Genomic DNA, 12,357 nt, shown 5'->3' on the forward strand with positions numbered 1-12,357 from the left:
GTCCATTTTTACTCGATATTTTGGGAGAAATATCAATAAATATGAAAGTGTCATTTTTTAATGTTAATCTTTATTGACAAAATCCACACGCGTGTCCAGAATCATATATTGAACAAATCAACTTTCTGACATAAAAAATATGTATAATTCATATTCCTAGTTTCGTTACCTGAACGAGTGTATACAATTTGATTTACAATGTTTAGATGGCACAATGATTAGGGCCTTTTCCGCTACACATTTATATGTTAAGTATTGACTTTATAAGTCCACCTATATACATAAATACGTCTATACAGGTCTGTTTGAAGTCCCACGAGAGCTCCTCATTAGGGATCTGTGTACACCAGGATCCCTCGCACTGAATCAGGTGTGACAAAGTTCTGGTCACGTGATCATAAAATGAGACATTGTTCTTGATTACAGGTGCGATATTACGAAGTTCACTAGGATCCACTTGCAGGTCATAAAACTCTTCAAAATTCTGTAATAAAAATTTAACGACGACGTTGTATTAATATATATATATATTTTTTTACCTAAGCATATTTATTATCAGACTTATACAGTAACAAATGATTAGCCAGAAGCTATGACAACTTATTAACACATTCTCCCAATATGATTTACCTTTAGAATCTTGACTAATAATACAATAAAAACAAGCATCATTCTACAATAACACAATATGTATTACCACAAAAATACGTTACTGGTTTCAATAAAAGTTTTCACATATCTAAAGAATTTGAATTCAGGTCCACGACAAAATGCAGTCTTTCAAACAAAATAATCTCTAAATTGAACATAACATATAATTCAAAAAGTTCAAATTTGGATAAGAGTATCGCTTTTATTTATAAAAAGACGACATTCTATAAAGTAGTAAATGACATTCTAACAGGGCTTACAACAAGTACAACTATTGCAGCGATACTAAATATCACAACGGTGTAACTCGTATGCTATATAATAAGGAAAACAAGCTTAACATGTAGACACAAGAACAAATTCTTTACCTCGTCATCATCGAGTCTACAGTACTTGTAAAATTGTCCCTCCTCTCCGCCTAATATACAAGAGTAAGTGTTGTTCATGGAATCCTCACAAACACAGGCTGACAGACAGTTCTGTGTACGACAAAATGAAAATTGTGTATGAAAATTTTGCCTTCGCTTTATACTTTAGTGTTAATTATATAACTGTCTGTAGTTATTTTGAGCAAATATGTGCAAAAGGGGCAACAACTCTAATAAATTTCTTCGGAACTGTAAGACGGAATATCGGCGACATTGGAGAGAAGATGTCATACAGCAGAAGACACAAGCTAAACAAAACTCTGTATAACGAATCAAACAGACAACAACAGAAAAATGCATTATTTGACATACCGCCATATTTTGGTCGTTATATTGAGGACATCCTGGTATAACGTCTGTATGTTCTCCGTGGTGCTCAATCAAAAGATATTTCCGGTCCTGCGTATTAGTTGGTTTATCGGAGTGCAGCATTGGAAGAAGTGACAAGCCATCCATGTCGGACGGAGGCGGGATTTTAGCAATTTCCAAAAATGTAGGAGCAAGGTCAATACTAGTGACTAAATCCTGAAATCATAAACACAATAAGAACGTCATAAACACAATAAGAACGATCCGTTATCCATGTACTACTGTATAGATATGGCGAACATTTAAAGAACATACAATAAAGTCAGTATATTTTGAAGTACCATTCAGACTTACTTGACTGGTTGTCCCTGGGGTTATGCCCGGCCCCCGGACCATGAAGGGCACGTGGATGTCAAACTGGTAGAGTTGACGTTTATCTGATGGCAGCGAGAACTGGCCTACAATAGAGTGATGCAAAAGTGGGGGTTTTTTTTTGTTTGTTTTTTTTCAAATTTAATAAAAAAAAAAAAATGCAGGTAGAAATACTGTTTTTCTTTTGTTTGAAAATACAATAACATTTTGTTAAATGCCGTCAAAATAAATCTTCTTTGTGTTCTATGGAGATACACTTTAAGTAGTATATTCGCTTTCCCAATGTTGTGGATACCGCTTAAACGTCTTATATATCCTAAATATTACATATAGATATTAACATACTGTGCATGGTTGATCTTTTAAGACCAGGATTAGAATCTAGTATTACCAACAGTGCAATATCAAAACGTTCTACCTTCTAAAAATAACTTTTATGACCAATTCCTATAAAGTAGCTGTTTTAAATCTGTTAGGTATCTTCGACACCCATTCTAAAATAGCAGATACCACAGTCTCGATATCATTTATATTTTGCCATCCATCTTGGTTTAACTCCATCGACCTATATAATGTCTACTAAGAAATTCGTCCGGGCGTTCAATCGGTTTATCTTCGCTGTGTGGATATTACCAATTTCGAGTCATTGACCTTTCGTGGTGTCCTCCCCATTTTGCTTTTCCCTCTCGCGAGAAAAGTGAATGTCTCGTCGCGGGACTTAGTATGCCTAAGTTATCCTTTTGGCACGAACCTCAGATTGTTCCTTCCAAATCCTGGGAACATTAAAGAAGGCCTCCATCGTGCTTTCATTCCTTGCCAAGTTGGTTCATGTCAAACGATTCTTCCGTGTTTCCCCTCCAGTTGATGTAATCTTGGATATCCCCAATTCCGTCCGCTAAACATTTTCGAAGCGACAGTGATACATGTATGTCTATACCCTCATGTCCAAGTCAATGAGAGGCTGCACCCAGTAGTGGACCTCCAAACGATTTCCTGGCCCGAGTAAGGAGTAAGAGATATCAATTCTCTTGGTTAGGTGGTGGCGGCCCAGTCTCTGGTCCGTCATCCTTCGTGCCCTCTTTCTCCTTCAGGGGATTTGATGGTTTGGAGTCTTTATTTGGGTTTCCTTTCATGCTGTGGTATGGATGATGTTCCTCGGGACATACCTCAAGGGTAAGACCAATTCACTTTAACAATCAATTAGGTAAGCCATTTTCTAAATACAATCAAGGTTTTTTGTTTTTGTTTTTTTTTATAAAACCAATTTTACGTGGAAATATGATATTCAAGAAGTGACATCACTGCTAGAAGCCGCAGTCTGCAGAGCTTCTGGGATTTAGCTTGTGTTTCAAAGAGGCTAAGTAAATACTAGTGCTCTTATTTGCTTACAAAAAAAAAATAAGACGAAAGATGTTGGTATGGTGAACTATTTACTTACCGACATGGTAACCGTTATCGGACGAAAAGAAGATATAGGTATTATCGATAAGGCCTTTTGTAGTCAATAGGTTAACTATATTCTCCACCATATCGTCCACCGACAGTAACGTGCGCCACCTGCTCGTCACAAACAGTGAAACGGAAATCATTCATGGTAAACGAGTACAAGAATATTCAAAGTGCGATGGCGTAAATTATTGTACGTATGCATTACCACTACAATAGGCACATGAACGTATTGTACAAGTAGCGGATTACATTGTTAGTTACCTGTCTCTGTATATGCTGTCCAGATACTGGACGGACAACACTAGTAGTTACCTGTCTCTGTATATACTGTCTAGATACTGGACAGATTCGTCCAACATGGGTGTTATCGCCTGCCGTATTAACCAATGTTTATCCTGGAATAAGAAGTTAGAAACACGATCAATGTGTTACATTTAAATTAAAAATAAAATAAATGAAAGTCTTAAAAGCGAAGAGAAACAAATTCTGTATATATTTTTTCTTTGCATTGATTTAGTTTGTTCACATGTGACGTACTGTAAGATATAGCCAATCGTTGTATTCGAGGCTACATACGTCATCATAATCAGAATCATCATTTCCATAACACTCAAACGCTCAAACAATCACAATAACAAACGCAGTATTGATGTATCTAGCTAAGGCAAAACTCATTTAACATAAATATCAACAGATTCTTTCGTTTTATCATTGCGTTACTGAGAGAGTAACTTAAACACCATCGGAGTTTACACTGCCCAATCAGAGCACGCTTACCGAGCCATGTTTGTTGAAGGAACCGTTCCTTGGGGCCCGGACTTGGCTGAAGTGGTCCCGATACTGAGGAGCAGGAGTAAAGGGGGCGTGGGCAGAGGGTGTGGCCAGCATCATGAAAAACGGAGCGTGTGGGGCCGAGTTTAAAAACGCTGTAGCCTTTCTATTCTGTTAAAACAAAGAAATGGAATGGTGGACTGAATGGTGGGAATGTTTAATAATCAGTTTTGAACTATCTAAAGTCTTAATTAGTAAAGAGAAAACGAGTAAGTAATGAAGTGATCGAATAAGTAATAAAATAATTGAATAAGTAATAAGGTATGGAAAAGGAATAAAATGTTCAAATAGGTAAGGGGAATTAACGTTCAATTATCAGTTTTGAACCATTTGAAGTGCTAATTAATAAAGGGGAAACGAATATGCAATGATGGAATCGAACAAGTAATGGAATAAGGAATAATGAATAAGTAATCAACTTCACGGAGGTGAAACAAAAGGAACATCGCATTGGCTGTACCCGGTACATCTATTTATATTGTTACTAACTCGCTAAAAATTGGGACCTTTGTTTTACTTTCAATATAATTAAAATCATGTACCTTTGATGTACATTGTTTTTGAAGAAGATCTACACAGGAACTAGATAAGCAAACTAAACCATCCTCTAGTGGTTAATTCGAAGCCCTTTTATGAAGAATGAGCGCACAAGTGACACGTCGTGGTATTGTGAGTGTATAACTTACGATGACGTCGGTGAAATAATCCTTGTCGTAATCATCGCCGTGTTTTTCTTCTACGCCGTCTACAGAAAGAGAGTAGTTGTAGTATTTAGAGTTCCCCACCTAAACGAAGAACAAATTATCAAAAATTAAGATGAAGAGCTTGATGTCGGTGGTTCATTACTTTGGATGATAACTGCAGTAGAATACAGCACCTTACAGTCTCGCCTGGTGGCCGTAACGCAGTGCAAGAGATCTGTTCTCCGCATGTAGGTACAATATATGGTAATTCATATAAGTTGAAACTGTCGTGGCACAGTGTACTTACCAGTCCGTTCCAATGTGTCCACCCTGGAGGTACGTGTTTAACGCCCCCGGCATGTTTGTTACCGTACTGAAATAAAACATGACACAAATATGTTTATTAAGCTGCCGCATTCCAATACAAATAGTGTATAAGTGTATATATCTAATAAATGACATACCGTTATATAGTGTATACATCTAATACATGACATACCGTTATATAGTGTATACATATAATACATGACATACCGTTATATAGTGTATACATATAATACATGACATACCGTTATGTAGTGTATACATCTAATACATGACATACCGTTATATAGTGTATACATCTAATACATGACATACCGTTATGTAGTGTATACATCTAATACATGACATACCGTTATATAGTGTATACATCTAATACATGACATACCGTTATATAGTGTATACATCTAATACATGACATACCGTTATATAGTGTATACATCTAATACATGACCTACCGTTATATAGTGTATACATCTAATACATGACATACCGTTATATAGTGTATACATCTAATACATGACATACCGTTATATAGTGTATACATCAAATACATGACATACCGTTATATAGTGTATACATCTAATACATGACATACCGTTATATAGTGTATACATCTAATATATGACATACCGTTATATAGTGTATACATCTAATACATGACATACCGTTATGTAGTGTATACATCTAATACATGACATACCGTTATGTAGTGTATACATCTAATACATGACATACCGTTATATAGTGTATACATCTAATACATGACATACCGTTATATAGTGTATACATCTAATACATGACATACCGTTATATAGTGTATACATCTAATACATGACATACCGTTATATAGTGTATACATCTAATACATGACATACCGTTATATAGTGTATACATCTAATACATGACATACCGTTATATAGTGTATACATCTAATACATGACATACCGTTATATAGTGTATACATCTAATACATGACATACCGTTATATAGTGTATACATCTAATACATGACATACCGTTATATAGTGTATACATCTAATACATGACATACCGTTATATAGTGTATACATCTAATACATGACATACCGTTATATAGTGTATACATCTAATACATGACATACCGTTATATAGTGTATACATCTAATACATGACATACCGTTATATAGTGTATACATCTAATACATGACATACCGTTATATAGTGTATACATCTAATACATGACATACCGTTATGTAGTGTATACATCTAATACATGACATACCGTTATATAGTGTATACATATGATACATGACATACTGTTATGTAGTGTATACATCTAATACATGACATACCGTTATGTAGTGTATACATCTAATACATGACATATCGTTATATAGTGTATACATATAATACATTACATACTGTTACAAAGTGTATACATCTAATACATGACATACCGTTATATAGTGTATACATCTAATTCATGACATACCGTTATATAGTGTATACATCTAATACATGACATACCGTTATATAGTGTATACAACTAATACATGACATACCGTTATATAGTGTATACATCTAATACATGACATACCGTTATATAGTGTATACATCTAATACATGACATACCGTTATATAGTGTATACATCTAATACATGATATACCGTTATATAGTGTATACATCTAATACATGACATACCGTTATATAGTGTATACATCTAATACATGACATACCGTTATATAGTGTATACATCTAATACATGACATACCGTTATATAGTGTATACATCTAATACATGACATACCGTTATATAGTGTATACATATAATACATGACATACCCGTTATATAGTGTATAACCTCATAATACATGACATACCGTTATATAGTGTATACATCTAATACATGACATATCGCTTATATTATAGTGTATACATCTAATACATGACATACCGTTATATAGTGTATACATCTAATACATGACATACCGTTATATAGTGTATACATCTAATACATGACATACCGTTATATAGTGTATACATAATACATGACATACCGTTATATAGTGTATACATCTAATACATGACATACCGTTATATAGTGTATACATCTAATACATGACATACCGTTATATAGTGTATACATCTAATACATGACATACCGTTATATAGTGTATACATCTAATACATGACATATTGTTATATAGTGTATGCATCTTATTCCTGTTATACAACATAACGGTGTATTTAGACGGTTTGTTTTGTTAATTGCCCAACATTAACTATTTTCGGTATTTCTATATACACTGTATATTACATACACATATTATGAGAGCTATGTGATTGGGATGGCAGCATTGACTTTTAGATTATACATAATAGATAAAATACATTTAAGCATTGAACGGCTTTCAGTTGGCATTCATATTGACTATGAATGCCAAGTGAAAGCCGTTCAATGCTTATACATTGTATTTACCATCTGCGATTTTTTATTTGTCGTGCGATTTTTTTTTGAAATTTTTTAAATTCAAATTTCAGTTGGCAGTTCATAAGCTGGTGAACTCGCAACTGAATTGGTAGGGTTATATAGTGGCAGTGCCATACAATGGCAAAATATAGATACATGGAAATCGTACCCGATTGAGGTACTTCCCGGCGAAGAAGGTGGTGTACCCTTGGCTGTGTAGGTAGGTCGGGAAGGCATCTACTTCCTGTGTCTGTTGCCACGCAGGGCTGCTGCAGTTTCCCTCCAGAGAATTGTTTACTGCCAAATTGTTGTGCACGTGTTTTCCGGTTAGGATGCTGGACCTACTCGGACAGCAGAGGGGCGTGTTCACATACTGAAAATAATCCATATAATTGCATTTCTTTAACAGTTTGTATGTATTGCCTTCTCATTTTCCAGAGGTAAATTACATCGAAATCGTTTTCTGTCAAATGTATTTCAACACACTAAGATTCATGTTTTATATGATAATTAAAGTCAAGATTTCCATCAATAGAGTAATCATTGTGTATGTTATTATAAAACATAATCACGTTTCAGTTAGCACAATCGTCTATGTAGGTTACCCTACAAACTGTTCGAACACTTTCCCGTGGCCTCCTATTAAATCACGTGTTTTCTCGATTGGAATCTGTAAAATAACATGTACAATCAATTATCCATAATAACGTAAAGATCTCTAAATCAATTGTAGAATTATGATAATATCTTTAATGACTATTCTAATATATGTTAAGTCTCTAAGATGTAATATACCACGAATATTAACCTTCCATATGTATGTATGTATATACTGTTACTACTGTATGCCTTATATGATTTGTTCGCCAAATATTTTAAGAAATATTATACTTAAATGAGCTGTGGAGTTCCGTTTGTAAGTAAGCAATGCCGAAATTCTGAGGAGGTTTTGATAAATGTAGCTGATATCTCCAATCTCTCACAGATTTGTCTCTCGTTTGATCTATCAAAGATTTCTTTGTCATCCCCTAGGTTGTAACTCTTAGGTATGGTACACAGTACGTGCTGGCAACAATACAATGACGTCATTTCGTCGTTTCAATCACGTCACGTCAACATTGTGTTGTATTACATTTTTATTTTATTTTGAACAGCTGGACTCTATCATCCACAAACTAAGGACGGTGACAGAGAAATTTCCCAAACCTCGGGGCCCTATTCTTGGTTACATAAACCCTAAATCTACTGCAATTATCCGACTATTATAGTTTAAGCATGGACATTTATATAGACATCTCTAGCTTAAAGGAAGAATGATCAAGGTCAAGGTCACGATTACTATATTTTAAGAAATTCTTGTTGGAGCTCATTTTCCCGTTTCCACAAACTGTTATATATAATTACCAGCTTCAACAGTCCATGTCCACGGGGGAAAAGAAGGGACGTTTATAAAGACATTTCTGGCTTAAAGGAAGAATGATCAAGGTCGAGGTCACGATTACTATACTTTAGAACTTCTTGTCTGAGATCATTAGCCCGTTTCTGCAAACAATTTGATATTGCCAGCTTCAGCAGTCAATACCTATTACCCCTCTATTACTTAAATGGAATATCTGAATTCCCTTACCGTGCCTCCCAGCTCTACATCCTGGTCATCTGTTAAGATGAAAACAATGTTTGGTGTGGCATCAACCTGGGCGTGGGTAGTCAGCATTGTCACGAAAACTGTCCATATTACCACGTCCATAAATAAGTCATTTCGCACCATGGTCGTTCCCAAGCAAATGACGAATATTCACTCCTCTCACTTTTCTGTTTTAGATAACGATGGGTTGAATACAAAACGTCTGGCTATTATAAACATTTGTGACATAAAAGTCTGAGAATTGTAACTTATATAGGTTCCTGTGAAAGGCCAGCGGTTATTTTTATCGGAAACATTGTCAACCGATTGTGATACACAGTTAATCCAATCTGTATAGATAAAGCATATGATGTTCAGAGCGGGCGATATACACACATAATGTATACCTGTGTACACTACATGTATGTGTTCACTTGTTATCATTCTACAACTCCTCATCCGTAAATTGTGATGTCAAGGTCGAAGTATACAAACACCTATTACCTACACCTTGATAGAATGATGTTATACATGAATAAATAATAATAACGGAATCGTGGTAAAATAAAATGGGGGTGAAGGGGTTATTTTTATGGACTGGACTTAAATAAAAGGATAGGTATGATACAGGTACATTATGTACGTGTATATACTGGATTATCAGGTGGATTTTCCTTCTTCATGTGTTTCGGAGCTTTTTTCGACGTCCTCAAGAGACGCGCCGGCTGGCTTGATCAGGCCCAACCAGAGACTGGTTGGTTCTCACTATAGCCCGAGTTTCCTCTGGCTCTGATACCATACATCATGTCTGGTGTCAGAGCCAGAGGAAACTCGGGCTAGTTCTCACTACTGCTAGAGGTTGTCGTAGTTTGTGGCGTTGGATTTCCCCGCAACTTTCCGTTCATCCTGCTGCATCATTTCGGGCAGTGATGTCTGCCTCTCGTCATCTCGTGTGTAGCACTGTGTCTAGTGACCGTTCCGTCTTTCCCCCTCTACTCTATATCCAGCTGGACACAATCTGTGCCCATCTGCTTGCTGCCACTGCCAGTTTCCTTCCGTCTGCTCCTACCACTCTTGTCTCGCCAGGTTGATTGACCAAATACTAAGTAATATCCTAGATCCGCCCTCTATTGGCCAACACCATGTTCTCCATCTCTGCTGATGACATTCCTCTATCAACTGCTGGTACTTCAGTTGCCTCCTCCATCCTGTCTTCCCAATATCTGAGCGGGGTGGGTTTAAGGCCACCTCGTCTGGGAAACCAATGAGTCATCGTACCGCGCTCTGATAGATGTCTGGCCTCATTTCCTAATCCACTGCTGTCGCTAGTAGTCTATTGCCTTCGAACGACCCTTCCTTATTCCTGCTCCAGCCTTCAAAAATTGACAAATTTGTGCCCCTTTGAAAAAGACCGATGCTTTTGTTTGGCACATTTAAGGCTTGCTGTTCTCTCTTAAAGGACCTGATCGTGCCACCATGTTAACCTTCCGTCTGGCAATACGACTTGAGCTGGCCTCCCACAAAATATACATGCATGCCGCATTGCCCTTAATGTCTCAGGAAAACATGTTGGTCGGACTCGGCAGTATGTCCTTTCCATTCTTGTCTTTTCTCTATATGCATCTTCGGCCTTCCACTTGCTTCCTGTCCGTGTCACTACTTTCCCTCCCATGACATTATCGTCTACACTTTCCCTCAGTGTGATGACCTGTTGTACCATGTTAAACTCCTCAGTCCTCAGTCTGGTTCTTGAGTTGTACATTGTTGAAATTCCGTGGTACACTCATCCATCGCTGCAGATCCACAGTTCGCGCCTCTACAGATGTGAGTACACTTCATAGACAAGCAATAACCACACGAATCTGAGAAGCACGCCCTATTGGTATACCAAGGCCGTGAACTTTCCTGGAAGTCCACTTTCGTCGACCGCCTTCATCCAGTCCTTATATATAACCGTCTTCCTCTTTCCTATGACGCAGTTCTTGTCATTCAAGGAGCTGTCGACGGGTTCATGCGAGTTCTTGTACATACATTGGGAGGTCTGTTCTTTCGGTATGACACATTCCTCTGCAGTACTCTAGCTGTCTGCCAATCGCCCTCTCCTCCAAACCCTCCTTAGAAGCTTCCACAATCTTCTCAGTAATCGAAGGCAGTGCTTTATACGATTGGATCCCGGCATGGTAACACACACAGACACACACAATGATATAGGTAGATGCATTGCATATTTATATACTGTGATTGAATTAGATCACCAGTTTAACGCTTGAAAAAATGAAGCTAATTTCTTAAATAGCAGTTTAAAAATAACGGTGAAAAACAGCTTGGTCAGTAGAGTTGGGGAGTTGCTATTTAATTTATTTATTTCATTATTATTAATTATTTATTTTCTATATATTTTATGTGTAGTGCCTAACTTGTTTTCAAGTAGACTACCATGCATTACTTTTTATTTGTAATATGCTGAACAATTCAAAGACTTACGTTTTTTGTGGACTACACCACAGGCGTCTGCTTCTGGTTAGCATCAATAGTAGAAAAAAATAGACCCTACACATACTATATCGACATATATAGTATGAGTAGGGTCTATTGTTTTCTTCTTCTATTAATACTAACCAGAAGCAGACGCCTGTGACTACACATACTTTTTAGTACCACATGTAAATGTACCTCTCACTTTTGATCTGCCTTGTGGAGATATTTAGTTACTATCTATGGCGCGGGAAGGATGTCATAATTAAATATTTTTCCCTAGGCAGAGGCAGAAATCGAATATTGCCTAGGCAAAATTCGATTTCTGCCTAGGCGATATTCGATTTCTGCCTAGAACTAGGCAAAATTCGATTTCTGCCTAGGCAAAATTCGATCCCGCTTAGGCAAAATTTGATTTCTGCCTAGGCAAAATTTGATTTCTGCCTAGGCAAAATTCGATTTTTGCCTAGGCATAAATCGAATATTGCCTAGGCTGAAATATTTTTGCCTAAGCAATATTCGATTTTTGCCTAGGCAAAAATATTTAATTATGACATCCTTCCCGCGCCATAACTATCAGTTAATTGTATAAATAACTGTGGTAATTAGGAATATCTCGTCTGGAATTTTTATTTATTATACACATGTCCTAACGTTGTTAAAGTTATGACTTAAAATTAGTCTTTAATTCAAATTGCAAAACTTGTACTCCATATTCCTATTTCACTAAGGCAAAATAGTCCTGCCGTCGTCTGCTGTTAGA

At 36.5% G+C, this 12,357-nt stretch overlaps 1 protein-coding gene across 1 annotated transcript; it reads right to left on the reverse strand.

Annotated features, from left to right (window-relative positions):
* Nucleotides 1-52: 52 nt before the first annotated feature.
* On the reverse strand, nt 53-9,531 carry LOC117336244 (N-acetylglucosamine-6-sulfatase-like). The gene is made up of 12 exons (XM_033896719.1): nt 9,123-9,531; nt 8,106-8,165; nt 7,665-7,868; nt 5,031-5,096; nt 4,727-4,825; nt 3,987-4,151; nt 3,522-3,604; nt 3,199-3,317; nt 1,743-1,846; nt 1,392-1,604; nt 1,020-1,130; nt 53-484 (listed from the first exon to the last, which is right to left on the reverse strand). Exons 1-12 carry the CDS (start codon nt 9,261-9,263, stop codon nt 242-244), a joined length of 1,608 nt encoding a protein of 535 aa, XP_033752610.1. The 5' UTR covers nt 9,264-9,531; the 3' UTR covers nt 53-241.
* Between the last annotated feature and the right edge of the window lie 2,826 nt (nt 9,532-12,357).

This window comes from Pecten maximus, chromosome 10, assembly GCF_902652985.1.
Source record: "Pecten maximus chromosome 10, xPecMax1.1, whole genome shotgun sequence".
Classification (NCBI taxonomy): domain Eukaryota; kingdom Metazoa; phylum Mollusca; class Bivalvia; order Pectinida; family Pectinidae; genus Pecten; species Pecten maximus.